General features: G+C 38.0%; 1 protein-coding gene across 1 annotated transcript in view; it reads right to left on the minus strand.

Annotated features, from left to right (window-relative positions):
- Window positions 1–11,459, minus strand: part of LOC137642793 (glutamate receptor ionotropic, kainate glr-3-like) — a 102,150-nt gene extending 90,691 nt beyond the window's left edge. Inside the window, exons 1-2 of the mRNA XM_068375649.1 lie at window positions 11,386–11,459; window positions 10,343–10,534 (exon numbers count right to left, since the gene is read on the minus strand). Coding sequence (XP_068231750.1) covers window positions 10,343–10,534; window positions 11,386–11,459 — 266 coding nt within the window. The remainder of the gene's footprint in view (window positions 1–10,342; window positions 10,535–11,385) is intronic.
- Between the last annotated feature and the right edge of the window lie 2,651 nt (window positions 11,460–14,110).

The following is a 14,110-nucleotide window of genomic DNA, read 5'->3' on the forward strand; positions in this document are numbered from 1 at the left end:
TCGAGTTCCATAATCCCGAGCATTCCCGACCGTCTAATGTCGCACCCCAGCCTACGTCCGATGCGTCCGAGAAGAGAACGTGGTTGGGAGTCTGAACAGTCAGGGGAAGACCCTCTCTTAGGTTGATATAGTCCTTTCACCAAGTCAGACAAGACTTTATCTTTTCGGAAACCGGGATCGAGACCGCTTCTAGCGTCTTGTCCTTTTCCAGTGAAAAGCTAGATGGTATAGAAGAGGACGGAGGTGTAGTCTTCCTAGTGACACAAATTGATCCACGGATGACAGCGTCCCTACCAGACTCATCCACAGCCTGACTGAGCAGCGTTCTTTCTTCAGCATCTTCTGGATGGATAGCAGGGCTGGGGGCTGATCGTCTTGTTCAGCAACGTCCTCATCAGAGGGTTCCTCATCCGAAACTGATGAGGAAACGGCAACGGAGTGGGCAACGTCTGACTCGCTGAATCCCGTCGCACTGGTGGATGCGTGACGGAGCCGGACGCAATATCATGGAACTGCTGCACAGTCTGTGAACTGTCAACAACCATGGGTGCGCGAGGAAGTACAGCGTCAACCCGAAACTGTCTAGACCGTCTGGGTTGTGCAGTCAACACCCTACCGGGTTGCTGAGGTTGACGCACAGCGTCACAACAAGTCACCTCTGCTGGTTGTTGAACGTCCTGAACGTCAACAACCACCTCCGAGCGTCGCTTAACGTCAACGTGCGGCTGGCAACCCACACTGGGTCGCATCGGTGGAGGAACCACCTCAACTGGCAGACGCGAGTAGGTTACCTCAGCGTCAACAGGGCGCACAACCGACCGGTTGGAAGGTTGTTGGCCAGAAGGAGGAACCACCTCAACTGGCAGACGCGAGTAGGTTACCTCAGCGTCAACAGGGCGCACAACCGACCAGTTGGCAGGTTGTTGGCCAGAAGGTTCTTCTCCGCATTTAAGTCCTCTATCAAGGACGCAAGCTTGGACTGCATGTCTTGCAGTAAAGCCCATTTAGGGTCTACGGGAGTAGGTGTGGCAACAGACGGGGTTAGCGACTGAGGCGGAACCGTTTACCATCCCTGAAAGCCTTGTTATGTGTGACATAATAGTACAGCAAAACTTCAAAGGCTCGACAAAAGCTGAGAAGTTGACCTGTAAACAACTTGGAGCGTCTCCTGGCTAGGCGCCAGGGAGAGTCTACCAGAATTGAGAAGTCTATCTGGGCAGAGGCATGAACTCCCAAGCCGAGAACTTCTCTCGTGTCATATCAGACTCTCGCTCTATAAGCCAGTTTAAAAGAAGGGAAATCAAAGGCTGTATCCCCCAAACTCCTCCTGGTAAAAAAACCAGTCGCCTAGCCAACGTAACGCTCTCTAGGAGAGCGAAAGAGCACTAGCTTAAAAACAACGGCTTCGAAGTAGCTAGGCCTAGTGTAAGTTCTGAGGTTTAGGCGAACGAGGAGCAGCAGTTACAAGATCCGGACGAAGATCCTTAAAAAAATCATCATGATTTAATTAAAGTCCATAGGAGGCTAAGCAGCTTAAGGCTCCTCTCCATCTGACAGAGTCCTCAAGGGAATATCAGTAGGAGGGAGAATAGCAACTTCCTCATCTACAGGAACCTTGTCCGATAAAAGCTGAGTCTCTCACTGGTGCATTAGTGGCGGACCAGAACGCAACGTCATGTAACAGCTTGACAGTCTGTGAACTGTCAACAACTGAACTGTCAACCACAACAGGTGCGTGAGGACGTACAGTGTCCACTCGAGACTGCTTTGACTGTCTAGACTGAGTAGTCAAAACAACTCTAGAATGCGGAGGTTGACGCACCGCGTCAAAACAAAACAACTTAGACTGTTGTTGTACCTCGCGAACGTCAACGGAAGGTTCCGTGCGTCGCTGAACGTCAACATGCGGCTGGCAGGGTACACTGGAACGCATGGGTAGCGGGACTCTCTCAGCTGGAGTGCGGTAGAAGGTCGCCTCAGCGTCCACAGGACGCACAACCGTGGTTGGTTGTAGGCTAGAGGTTGGTGCAGTGTCAACCTTCTCCGCACGAAAGTCCTGCATCAATGACGTTAACTGAGACTGTATGGTCTGCAGCAAAGACCACTTAGGGTCTACAGGAGCAGGTGCGGCAACAGACGGTGTGACTGCCTGATGCGGTACCGCTTTGCCTCTCTTAGGAGGTGAGCAGTCGTCCGAAGACTGCAGCGAGTCCGAACTGACCCAGTGGCTACAACTGGGCCGTTGGACTTGCGCGGAAGGGACCGACTTGCGCTTAATAAGCCGCGAGACCTTGGTCCATGGTTTCTTATGAGAAACCTCTTCCGCAGACGAGGAATAAATGGGCTCTCTCGTCTTTGTGTGGGTGGGGCGATCTTGGGTAGATACGCCCGAAACCACGGAGGGAAACGTCTGTTCGTTGATCAAGGCCTCTCGAACCCATAAGTCGTTCGACATTACTTCTCCCCTGGGCTTGGGAGCTTGCAAGAGGTCCCGGACTAGGTGAACGACAGGCACGAACAGACGAACCCTCGGACGCAACACTGTAACACTTTGCGCATATAACTTTATCGATTTTCTGTTTTGCACTTATTTCACTGAAATCGAAACTTTTACTGATTTCTACCTGAAACACGCAATTCTACCCTTCATTAAAAGGTAGTAATTGCGAAATCAGTCGTATAATGCAGCTCATTAATACCAGCAAAAAACAGAAAACATATATTAAGATAAAAAATTCAGTGGCTGGGAAAGAGACTAAACACTAGTTCATATAAACTACGTTTTCAATCTCTCACCGCACATAGCCTGGGGACGAGAATAAAAACCTAAAAACGTTTTACCTTCCTCCCCGTACAGAGACTAGGGACGAGAGTAACACGAGAACAACGTTACCCGCTTGAACGGAACGTTTTCTCTCCTCTCTCTCCCTCCGTCTCTATCTCTCTCTCTCTTTCTCTCTTGATTTCGCACCTAAGAGAAGAGCCCAATTATATATCGTCAAAAAAAAAACATGTTATTTGACTAAAGGAAAAAACTGAAAGGTTTTCCAAATAAAAAGTTCCTTTAAATTAGAATTTAAAACATTTAAGCTAAGAAAGAATGAACAAAACGTCAGAATCGATTTACTCTTACTGCAAAGTGAAACCGTGATACACTCTCTCTCTATCGTAACGATAGAGCGCATGTTGAACGTCCTGAACGTCAACAACTGCGTAGCCTAAAAAACTAAACGTTAGTTCATCTTTGAAAACAGTACGAAGACTATCAAAGAAATTCTTTCATAAAACATTACATTTAAAAAGTTTTAAATTCTTTAAAGGCTTAATACGATATAACGGGCTCAACGTTGATTAACTTCGGTTCCAAGTTAGGACCGCCTACTATCAGGAAAGGTCGCATATAAACAAAACATAAAAATTTATTTTTATATGTTTATAATAAATGGAAAGTTAATCGAAGAGGCCTAATAAAGGCGGAGAGATATAAAATATATAGATCTATAACGTGATAAGAAAAATTACTAAAAACCTAAACACACTTCCGTCTAAGGGAAGGGTCGGCCATTTAAAAGTGAAAGAGAGTCCATACTCTCTTTGTCACCATAATTAAATCTATCCAAAACGATTTCAAGTTTTGAGATGAAGATAAAACACCTGCATAGCGAAAGCTCAAAACTAGAATAGTGTACTTCACCAAATAGTTGTGAAAACAAATCCAGTTAGTAACAGCGAATTAGTAGGTCTTGCCGGTAGCCCGACAGAGAGAAAATTGAGTTCTGTGTTTACATTGAGTACTGAGTACCTGCACGACAGATGGCGCTGTTGAAGTACACCCCCTACCTGCATAGCGATCGCTGGCGGATTTTTTATGTAGAGTTTTCTGTCGAGCAACAGAGTTGCAGCTTATATAATCACCGGCTAAGTTTAATATTGAAAAAGACTGGTTTCTCATGGATCCAACATGAACTATATTTTTTACAATTAGTTTTGGTTTAGTTCTGAAAACTTAAATAAATATTAATAGTGCATGGTGTGTCATACTCATGTTTTTCCCCTACGTAAAAATTCTGATTCTATTTAGGATATGCCATAACCGTTTTTGGTTAATATATGATACTCTAATTTCTAGCGGAACCGAAATTTGCTATAAGAAATGGACGAGTGCTGGCTAGTTTGGTATTTTTCTCTATATGTTTAATAGGGGCTGGGGCATATTAACTTACGTATCGGTCGATTAAAATGTGAAGTCTATTGTTTACATCTGAGAGACTGAAGGGAACTTATTGCGCATGCTTTTTTCCCATGGTTTGGGGAGCTTACTATGTATTTACAATGACGTATTTGTCAAGTGGTTTTTTAAACCAATTAACAGCTTACAATTACTTCTTCATAAGTTCAAGGATGTTGTTCTGCAAAGGCCATTTTTTTCCAACCTTCGCCTTCAGTTTCCACTTAACCACCATCTCGTAAAGACGACTCCAAGAGGGAACTTTAAGGAAGCACATCAATATACTTCGAAATTTAGTGTAATTTCGACTATGTCGGCAATTGATTATGATGGAAATGCTCTCCGTCTAGTGAAAAGCTTTTGTTACTCATGTGAAATTAAAAAATAACAGCGAAATAATGCCTCAAAGGTCTGATTCTGACTTAATTTTCAGGGAAGGCAAGCACATTTTCTACTGAAAAGTTTTTGTAAAAAAAAAAGAGGCAACGGTGTCAATCATAAGGTGAGGAATGAATTATTTGTGATTTACTTTTTCATAATGGAAGAATTTATCTGTGATTTACTTTATCATAATATAAGGATTATTTTGTGATTTACTTTTAATTTGTGACCTGGCTAGTGGTTGAGACCTGGGAAGGTTTGTGACCTGGGAAGGGGAGTCCGGCGGGCTTGAATCCCGGCTAGGGGGTTGTGACCTGGGAAGGGGGGTCCAGAGGGCTTGTCCCCCGGCTAGGGTTTGTGACCTGGTAACTACTAGGTTAGGTTAGGTGGGTTTGTTAGGGTCTGTACCCTTTTACAAATCTCGTAAGTGTTACATAAATCACGTTTTGGCCTATTTTCAACCATTTACACAAACCATGTATTTTTCCAACTGGTTTATCTTGGGCTTATTTTGCATTTCTGACCAATATTATTGCTGTAGATCACTCGTTTATGACATTTCCAAATCCAAAAAAAAAAAAAACAAACAAACTCGGTTTCCCACTGGGTTCTCCCATAATTGTCTTCATATAAGGGGGTCCAAAATCTCATGAACGGGTGGTTTGCCCCAATAATCATGGTCAGAAATGGATATAACACAAGAAAGCGAATAGGAAAAATATAGGGTTCAGGTACTTGGCTAGAAATTAAAGTATCATATATCTACCATTTTTTTCCAACTAGTTTTTGTGTAGTTCGGAAACAATAAATAAATGTTATTTGTGTTACGTATGGTGTTTTTCCCTACGTGAAAATCACCGTTTTCATATGGGTGGTAAGCACACTCATAAACTGTTTTTTATTTATCAATAATCATGACCAGAAATGTAAAGACACAAGGCAATTTATGAGACAACTATGTTTCACATATTAATTAAGAAATGTAAGTATATAATTGCCATTTTTAATTTATAGCACTTACCATACTTATCGTTGCCCACAATTCACAATTCTTCCATTTTCTCTTTATGTGCTCTTGTCATTTCTTTCTAAGTTAACTCACTATGCTTAATTGTGGTAATTACTTACACAAACACGTTTTTCAGCTTGAAAATGAATAACTTCACATTTTGCAACAAATATTTTGCAAACAAAAGCGTAACACACACAAACGTTGAGAGTTTAACATTTCAGTGTTGCCAATTTACCGATGACAAAATGTTTCACGTGAGATTAAAATACTTTTAAGATCATTTATTAATATATAAAAGTGTATTAAAATTTATATCATAAAGTTCATAGCCAATTTAAATCCATAAAACTAATCCATAAAAAATAATTTGACATTCATATACATTTATCAGTGTTGCCAACTTGGCGTTGACAAACTGTTTCACATGAGATCAAAATACTTTTAAGATCATATATTAACATATAAAAGTGTATGGAAGGCTATATTATAAATTTGATAGGCATTTTAAAACAATAGAACAGTCCATGAAAAATAATATCCTAATTTCATCCGTAGAAAACTTGACATTCATCAGTGTTGCCAGCTTGGCGTTGACAAACTGTTGCACATGAGATCAAAATACTGTTAAGATCATAATATTAACATATAAAAGTGTATGAAAGTATATAATATAAAGTTGATATGCAATTTAAATAAATGAAAATAATCCATATTAGTAAGATAATAATTTCATGCTGACATATTTACCACTTGCATTGTTACCAGCTACGACCTGTCAACATTGTTAAATGGTGGATACCTAAATTTAGCAATTTATTTGTAATGTCAATATAATAAAGTATTTTGAGTAAATATTGTGTTATGTTTACAATATCCTTTAACTTATTATTTGTTATATAAGTAGAGTCTATCCAGTCTGTCTGCGTGCATTGCCAATCTAGAAAAAAATGCGCAATTATAAAATGTGCGCATTTCTTTAATATCCACTTAAAATGACAGTTTTGCCCATATATTTTTTCTTTGTGTTATTCTATTTTTTAAGAATTTTAATAAGTTTTGGACTAATGTTTCGGTCAGTAGAGATATCTCTATAATTTCCATGGAAATTAGGTATAGGCTTATAAGCCTGTTATAACTTCAAATTAATGAAATAATCTACTTTGACTGAAAATTGATTCTGTACAATCGAGATAATGGCATTTTTGAGTCATTGATACAATTATGTCTTATATTCTCGTTATTGAATAATGATTTGTACAAAATTACTAAAATTGCCTCGTATAAGATGAAATAACCAACGGCGGTAAATTAAAGAAAACGTACTTGAGCTTTATGGAATAATAGAAAACGAAGCTAGCTGTATTATATGGGATACTTATCTATTATGATTTGTATGCTTCAATATTCCGTTAGGGATTTAAAAACAAAATATTATATATTTTACCCATGCAAATGTGTAATCATTGTTAAATTTCAATGAAAAAAACAACATATAATATTATAAGTGTGATATCAGTATAACGTTCCATAATATATTTTTTTTTGTTAAATACGAACTTACTTACTTTGGTAAAATTATATATATTGACGGGACAATATATCGAATTTCGAGGATAACGTGCGTTTTTTTATAAAGAAAAAACTGTTTTTAGTAGGAAAGCTTTTTCCCGTCCGTACCTATAATAAAACCCTTACTTTAAGGGCTGGTTATCTGGTCCTGTGCAGCAGGGGAACCCTACTCTCTACAGGACCTCCACGGTTGTTCTATGATGTTCTTTCGGGAGCATTTAACATTTCACAATACGTATTGCTTGACCTTTATTTAATTTGTAGGCTTACACTGTGTACCAATTGCCCATAATCTTTATTTTAGTTTATTTTTGTTTGTGTTTTCACTACCGATTTCCTTGTTCCATCACGCAGGGGAACACCGCTCAGTACAGGAAATACAATACTAGTTTGTCGTATATATTCTGAGGTATTTTGAGTACCACACTGCATAATATGTTAATTTTCAAATCCACATTATTGAAGTACTTATAGAACAAGAAAGTATATAATGTTATGGTCTTAGTAATTGAAAGAGTTGGTGAAACTTCACAATTAGAGAAATACGAAAACATAAAAGAGAGAATGTTAAAAATATATGGCTAATATCTCTAATTGATTCAAATAGAAAGTAATGAATGAAAGGTGGTATGTAGACAGGCTAGTTGAGTTATTTCTATCTTTGAAAGAATGAGAGCTTTTAGTGACATTAGTTTTGCTTTATTTTAAAAAGTAGCATTTTGGATTGGAAAAAAAAATCACTATATACATGTCCCATATGTAATTCTGGATAGAGGATATTGTTATTTTTCTAGATGGCATCAGTGATGATAATTTAAAGCAAGTGCCATGACTATGTCCTGAATGTAGCAATGAAATTCAGTTAACGAAGGAAGACTAGGAAAAAATAGATGGCGAGACAATGCAAAGGATGATATGAAGAGGAGAGTTTTGGTGGCAGAGGATACCTTTGATAGATGACATCAGAGAGGGAGCATCAGGCAACCGACCCCTTAATGTAGGGATAACGGTGGGGAAGGAGAATATGAGAAAAAAGTGAAGATGGTTAATGAAATGGGATTATTCGATTGCTGAATACGAAGCTACGATTGCTGAACATGATGCTAAAATTGCTGAGCTAAAAAATTTGCAAGAGGACCAGTTGGTGACTTAGCAGATTTGTCAGGAATCGCCAACCTAGAGTTAAATAATCATACAATGAAATTTGGTTCATTCGAAAAATACATAATGGATATTCTTGCGAAAAAAACACCTAATCATTGGATAAAGCCATAGGCCTAAAGAAAATAACACCAACAATGATGAGTAAAAAAATCACTCCTATAATAATTAATTCACACTGGCTGCGTTTTAAAGCAAGAATCAAGTTTAAAATGTGTACAATAATCCATTAAGTTATTAAAAACGGACATAAAACAATAGCTAAGAGAATTGCTACTTATCGTGCAGCCAACAAATCGTGTAGACACGAGAATAGTTGCAAATGGTTTTACATTATTGGAACAGAGACATATATCTACTGTAGGTTCTAGACTCTACAGTAGAGCTTTCAAATATGCGGCTCCAAGATTACACAACAATTTTCCAATAGACATCCGAAAGACTAAAGATATTAAGGCTTTCAAGAGGAAACTGAAAACTTTCTTGTTTTTAAGCGTTTCGATAATGTGGATTTGGCAATAAACGAGCAATAGGCTATGCGGTGTGAAATATTGAATGCCTTTGAATATATGCGATAAAATGAATTACGAAACCTCCTATAGAGAGTATGCTTCCCCTACAGTATGTGATCAGAAAAGCAGCCCTGAAAGTAAGTGCAATAGGGAGCCTATGACAATTATAGATAAATAATATTAATTTGTTTAGAGATGTCGTCACATTGAGAAGGAATTAAAGTTCAAGGAAGATAGAAAATTAAGTCTGCGGAAATTATACGTGTGATCTTGAAACGAAATGTTGTTCTTTGAGTTTCGTTACTTAACTTACTTTAAAGGCTGGTTTCATGGTTCTATTATGCAGGGGAACCCTACGCACTACAGGAATTACAAGATCAGTTTATCGTATACATTCTTATATATTTATGGTATCCCATCGCGAAGGTTGTGTTTACTGTCAAATCCACATTATCGAAGCACATGTAAAACAAGAAAAAAACAAATGGTGACCATGGAGTGAATTCGAGACGCAGGCGAAGCTTTAGATGTGGAATTAAAGAGAGTAAAGTCATATATGGATCATCGATGGGAGACAACACATGGTTGATCAGGTTCACTTAATGAATAAAATGTAATTGTATTTTTATAATAAAAGAAAACAAATTATATGAGAGCTGTAGGAAGATATCTAAATGTTGTCACATTTACATCTACAAACTATCTAAAAGACATCTCATGAGACGGTTCCTTATCTCTGGCATTCTATTTTACTTCCATATTGGAAACGTCCTTGACTGGTGATCTGTTGGCCGGCGGTTCGAAACCCGTTCAGGCTCAATAGTTTCTTGTAGCAAGTGCAGCCTCAGCAACTTTGTGAGGTAAGGATGGGTGGGTTTAGGGGAACCTATGGTCATCAGCAGCCATTACCCGGCCTTCCCTGATCCTAGCTTGGTTGGAGAGGGGGCTTGGGCGCTGATTATATGTACATATGGTCAATTTCTAGGCCACTGTCACTGTTCCTTACCTCTACCATCCATGAGTGAGTTCTAAATCTTGTATGAAGAATTCATCATCATCATCTCCTCCTACGCCTATTGACGCAAAGGGCCTCGGTTAGATTTTGCCAGTTGTCTCTATCTTGAGCTTTTAATTCAATACTTCTCCATTTATCATCTCCTATATTGAAGCTTCATCTGTGGTGGATAACGGGGGAGGGTGGGCTGTGGCACCCTAGCAGTACCAGCTGAACTCGGTTGAGTCCCTTGTCAGGCTGGGAAGAACGTAGAGAGTAGAGGTCCCCTTTTTGTTTTGTTTCATTTGTTGATGTCGGCTACCCCCCAAAATTGGGGGAAGTGCCTTGGTAAATGTATGTATATTGCACTTCATAGTCCTCAGTCATGTAGGCCTGAGTCTTCCAACTCTAGTAGTCCCTTGTGGAGCCCAGCCGAATGAAGAATTAGGTTTAATAATTTAAACGAAACATGGCCTGCAACTTACGTGAAATTGTATCCCTCAGCTAAGATATTGAGTATGTTTCCAATGGGTCCTGAAACGTAGAATTTATCGCCCACGTCCTTATCTCCTCCGTAAGTGCCGGTTGTATCAGTGACCCCTGGAATCCTCTCTTGCAACGTTACGTGGGGCGGCCAATGAACAGCACCAACCATCAGTTTTGGAGCTTCCTTGAACCTGTGGATAATTCAAAAGTTTTGATAAATTTTGAATAATTACAGAAATTCATTTTTTTTGATAAATATTGAACAATGACAGAAATGTATAATTTTGGATAAATTGATAAAGTGTAAAAGTTTTGATAAATTGTTTAAATTCCACTCATGAATGGCAGAAGCAAGGGATAGTGACATTGCCCTATCGAGCAAGACAATGCCCTAACAATGACCTATGATTAAGGAAGTTAGAAACACCAATCAAAGAAGTTGCCAGATATATTTGATAGGTTCTGGAAGTTAGATTTAAAAGTATGCAAGCATGTCTGTGTAGGATATAACTAATGGCAATGAACTTTCTGCAGATTGCAGTGGAGAGAACAAGGAGGAACTTGGAACCTGGAACCTAAAATGATATCCTTATTTATCTATATAATAAAAGACCCAAAGCTCAAATAGGGGTCAAATATCTATAAAAGAGGGGTCGAATATCTATAAAAGAGAAACACAAATAGCACCGCAATCTATTCTTACATTGCAAAAGTTTTGACGTATATATACTTAAAGATTAAAGGCGTCTGATTTCAGTTCCAGTTTCATCAGAATTGATGCTCACCAGAACGTCAACCGGGCAAGCCCAACCCCCACTGTGGTGCCCAACCACAGCAATGGCCTTCCCAGTAAAAAGCTTAAACTCGCGGTCCAGGGGAGGATCGATCTGCTGCTATGCCAATGCTAGGCGAACACGCTACCACTGTACTACCCCAGCCAACTTAGTATCGTTTTAAACTTGCATAGAAGAAACATACCTGTTCATGACATAAGTATATGGAAATTTAACACAAATGAAGAATATAACTATGATATAAATACCTGAACTTATTAATCTGCTTTTTCATTGCTTCAATAACACCAGGCTCTTCGAGTGCTTCAGTCAATGTCTTCATTATCTGAAAAAAAATATATTCAATAAGTGATAAATGATGAATACCTTAATGGTCAAGTTAAGTTACGTAAGTCAAGAGATATTGTATCTTAAAGCTTTCTTAAAAAAAGGCTAGTTAAATAAAAGAAAATAATCCTACGTCATTCTACCCTATATACTAAAGAAAAAGTGAGGTCTTTCTTGTTGCGCTGAGTGGCAGGGAAGAGAGGGAGTAGTCAAACCCTGATGAGAGGGGTTATCCTAGCAGATACACTTGGAAACTATACTCTCCCATAAATTGCCAAACAAATGGGTTGCAGTTAATACAGGGGAAGGGGGTGGGAAGGGTGAAATCTGTGTGTGCATATCTAAATACGAAGTCATTTTTGACAAGTCGCATACACTATTGGATGATAAAGTCTCAGACACACCAACTCACAAGCAACTCTCAATTCTCCGATAGAATTTAACGCGTGAATCAGTGATACAAAAAATGCGTAGATTTCGAGTTAATTTACAAACATAAATACAAAGTTAGGTTAGATTAGGTTAGGTAAAACTATGTTAGGTTAGACTAGGTTAGATTGTTGATTTCGAGTCAAATCACAAACGCAAATTCAAAGTTAGGTTAGGTTAGGTAAGGCTATGTTATGTTAGACTAGGTTAGATTCCCTTTTTTTTACAAAGTGAAATATTTCCCAAACAACTCTCAGCGTTGACTGATACCAAGTTCAAAATGATGTTTTAATTCATTTACTCTTGGTTTTGAATAGGTAAATTTAACATTAATAGAAACACCCAAGAGAAGGGAAGATTTCATAAAAGTAGCATCAACATTCCTCGTAAAGTAAATAACGGTAGGTCTACATTGCTAAACGGAGACACTAGAACGTTAATAGCTAACCAAAAAAAAAAAAAAATAAAAGGGACCCAATAGTAGTAGTGTCATAAGAAATTGCTTCAAAGCAGTATAATCAAGATAAGTTTATTGCAATAAGGATAGTTAATTAATGACATGAATATGACAATATGCATGTACAATACCAATAAATTGCCAACCTCTTAGCAATATGTGCTTTTTAATATATACATTATATGTATACATACATACTGTATACATACATACATATATATATATATATATATATATATATATATATATATATATATATATATACATACATATATATATATATATATATATATATATATATATATATATATATATATATATATATATATATATATATATATATATATATATATATATATATATATATATATATATATATATATATATATATATATATATAATATATATATATATATATATATTAGTCACAAAACTGCACGTGGCAAATATTCAAATGTAAAATTTGGCAGGAAAGTGAAATACCAAGTACCAAGTGCTTTCGTGTATCCCAAGACACTTCTTCAGGGTATATATATATATATATATATATATATATATATTAAACTGTTTTACTGGCGTGAATATTCTTATTTCTGGTACCATAAGGTAAAATATACAAATATACTCGTGTTACCGCATTAGCGTACAGCAACCGATAGCAATTTAAAGATATGCAGGCCTAACTCATACTTGGACTCACTAAGTCATCAGTGACTTACAGAAGTCACTTACAAAAGACTTAACTCTTCTTCCTGAGAACGGAGTTACTTCGAGAATGTTGTGTTCTTTGGTGACGACGGTGGTGATGGATTACGAGTGCCTGATTTGGATGAACTGGCTCTTTTAAAAGTGTTTGATATTGTGGGAGGTAAGCGATCTGCGCCTGCTCCTACGACCTGGCTAACCTTTCCTTTCACCTCCTCTCCCAGACTCCCAACGACACTCAAGGTGATGCAGTTCTTTTAGCGTTCATTAATTATTATTATTATTGGCTAAGCCACAACCCTAGTTGGAAAATCAAGATGCTATAAGCACAAGGGCTCAAACAGGGTAAAATAGCTCAGCTAGGAAAGGAAATAAGGAAATAACTACAAGGGAAGTAAATTAATTGCTAAGCTACAACCCTAGTTGGAATATCAGGATGTTATAAGCACAAGGGCTCCAACAGAGAAAAATAGCCCATTGAGGAAAGGAAATAAGGAAATGAATAAACTACTTGAGAACTCAAATAACATAACTCCATAAGCTTACTTAAACTGGCCTCCTCATTTATTTTGTGAAGGGAGCGGTATTCCAACTGGAGATTTAACAGTCTCTTCTCTTCTTAAGGATCTCAAAATAATCCTGCCATCTACTGTGAGGGTCAAACCATGTTTCATTATCAAGAGATGGTCGAAAATTTCTTCTTATCTCCCAAGGAGGCTTGAGCTATATGTATCCTTAATCCCTGTAGGATTCAAACCTCTTCGAATACCTCTCTAGGTCTATAGTTTCTTGTTGTGTCTGCAACCTCACCATCCTTGTGAGCTAAGCATGGGAGGTTTGTGGGAGCCTATAGGTCTATCTGCTGAGTCATCAGCAGCCATTGCCTGGCCCTCCCTGGTCCTAGCCTGATGGAGAAGGGGTTTGTGTACTGATCATATGTATATCTGGCCAGTCTCTAGGGCATTCTCACTAACTCACTCTGCCATTCATGAGTAACCTTTAAAGCCTTTAAACCTAATCACTATAAATGGCTGGGAATAATAATAATAATAATA

This window comes from Palaemon carinicauda, chromosome 6 (genome assembly GCF_036898095.1).
Source record: "Palaemon carinicauda isolate YSFRI2023 chromosome 6, ASM3689809v2, whole genome shotgun sequence".
Classification (NCBI taxonomy): domain Eukaryota; kingdom Metazoa; phylum Arthropoda; class Malacostraca; order Decapoda; family Palaemonidae; genus Palaemon; species Palaemon carinicauda.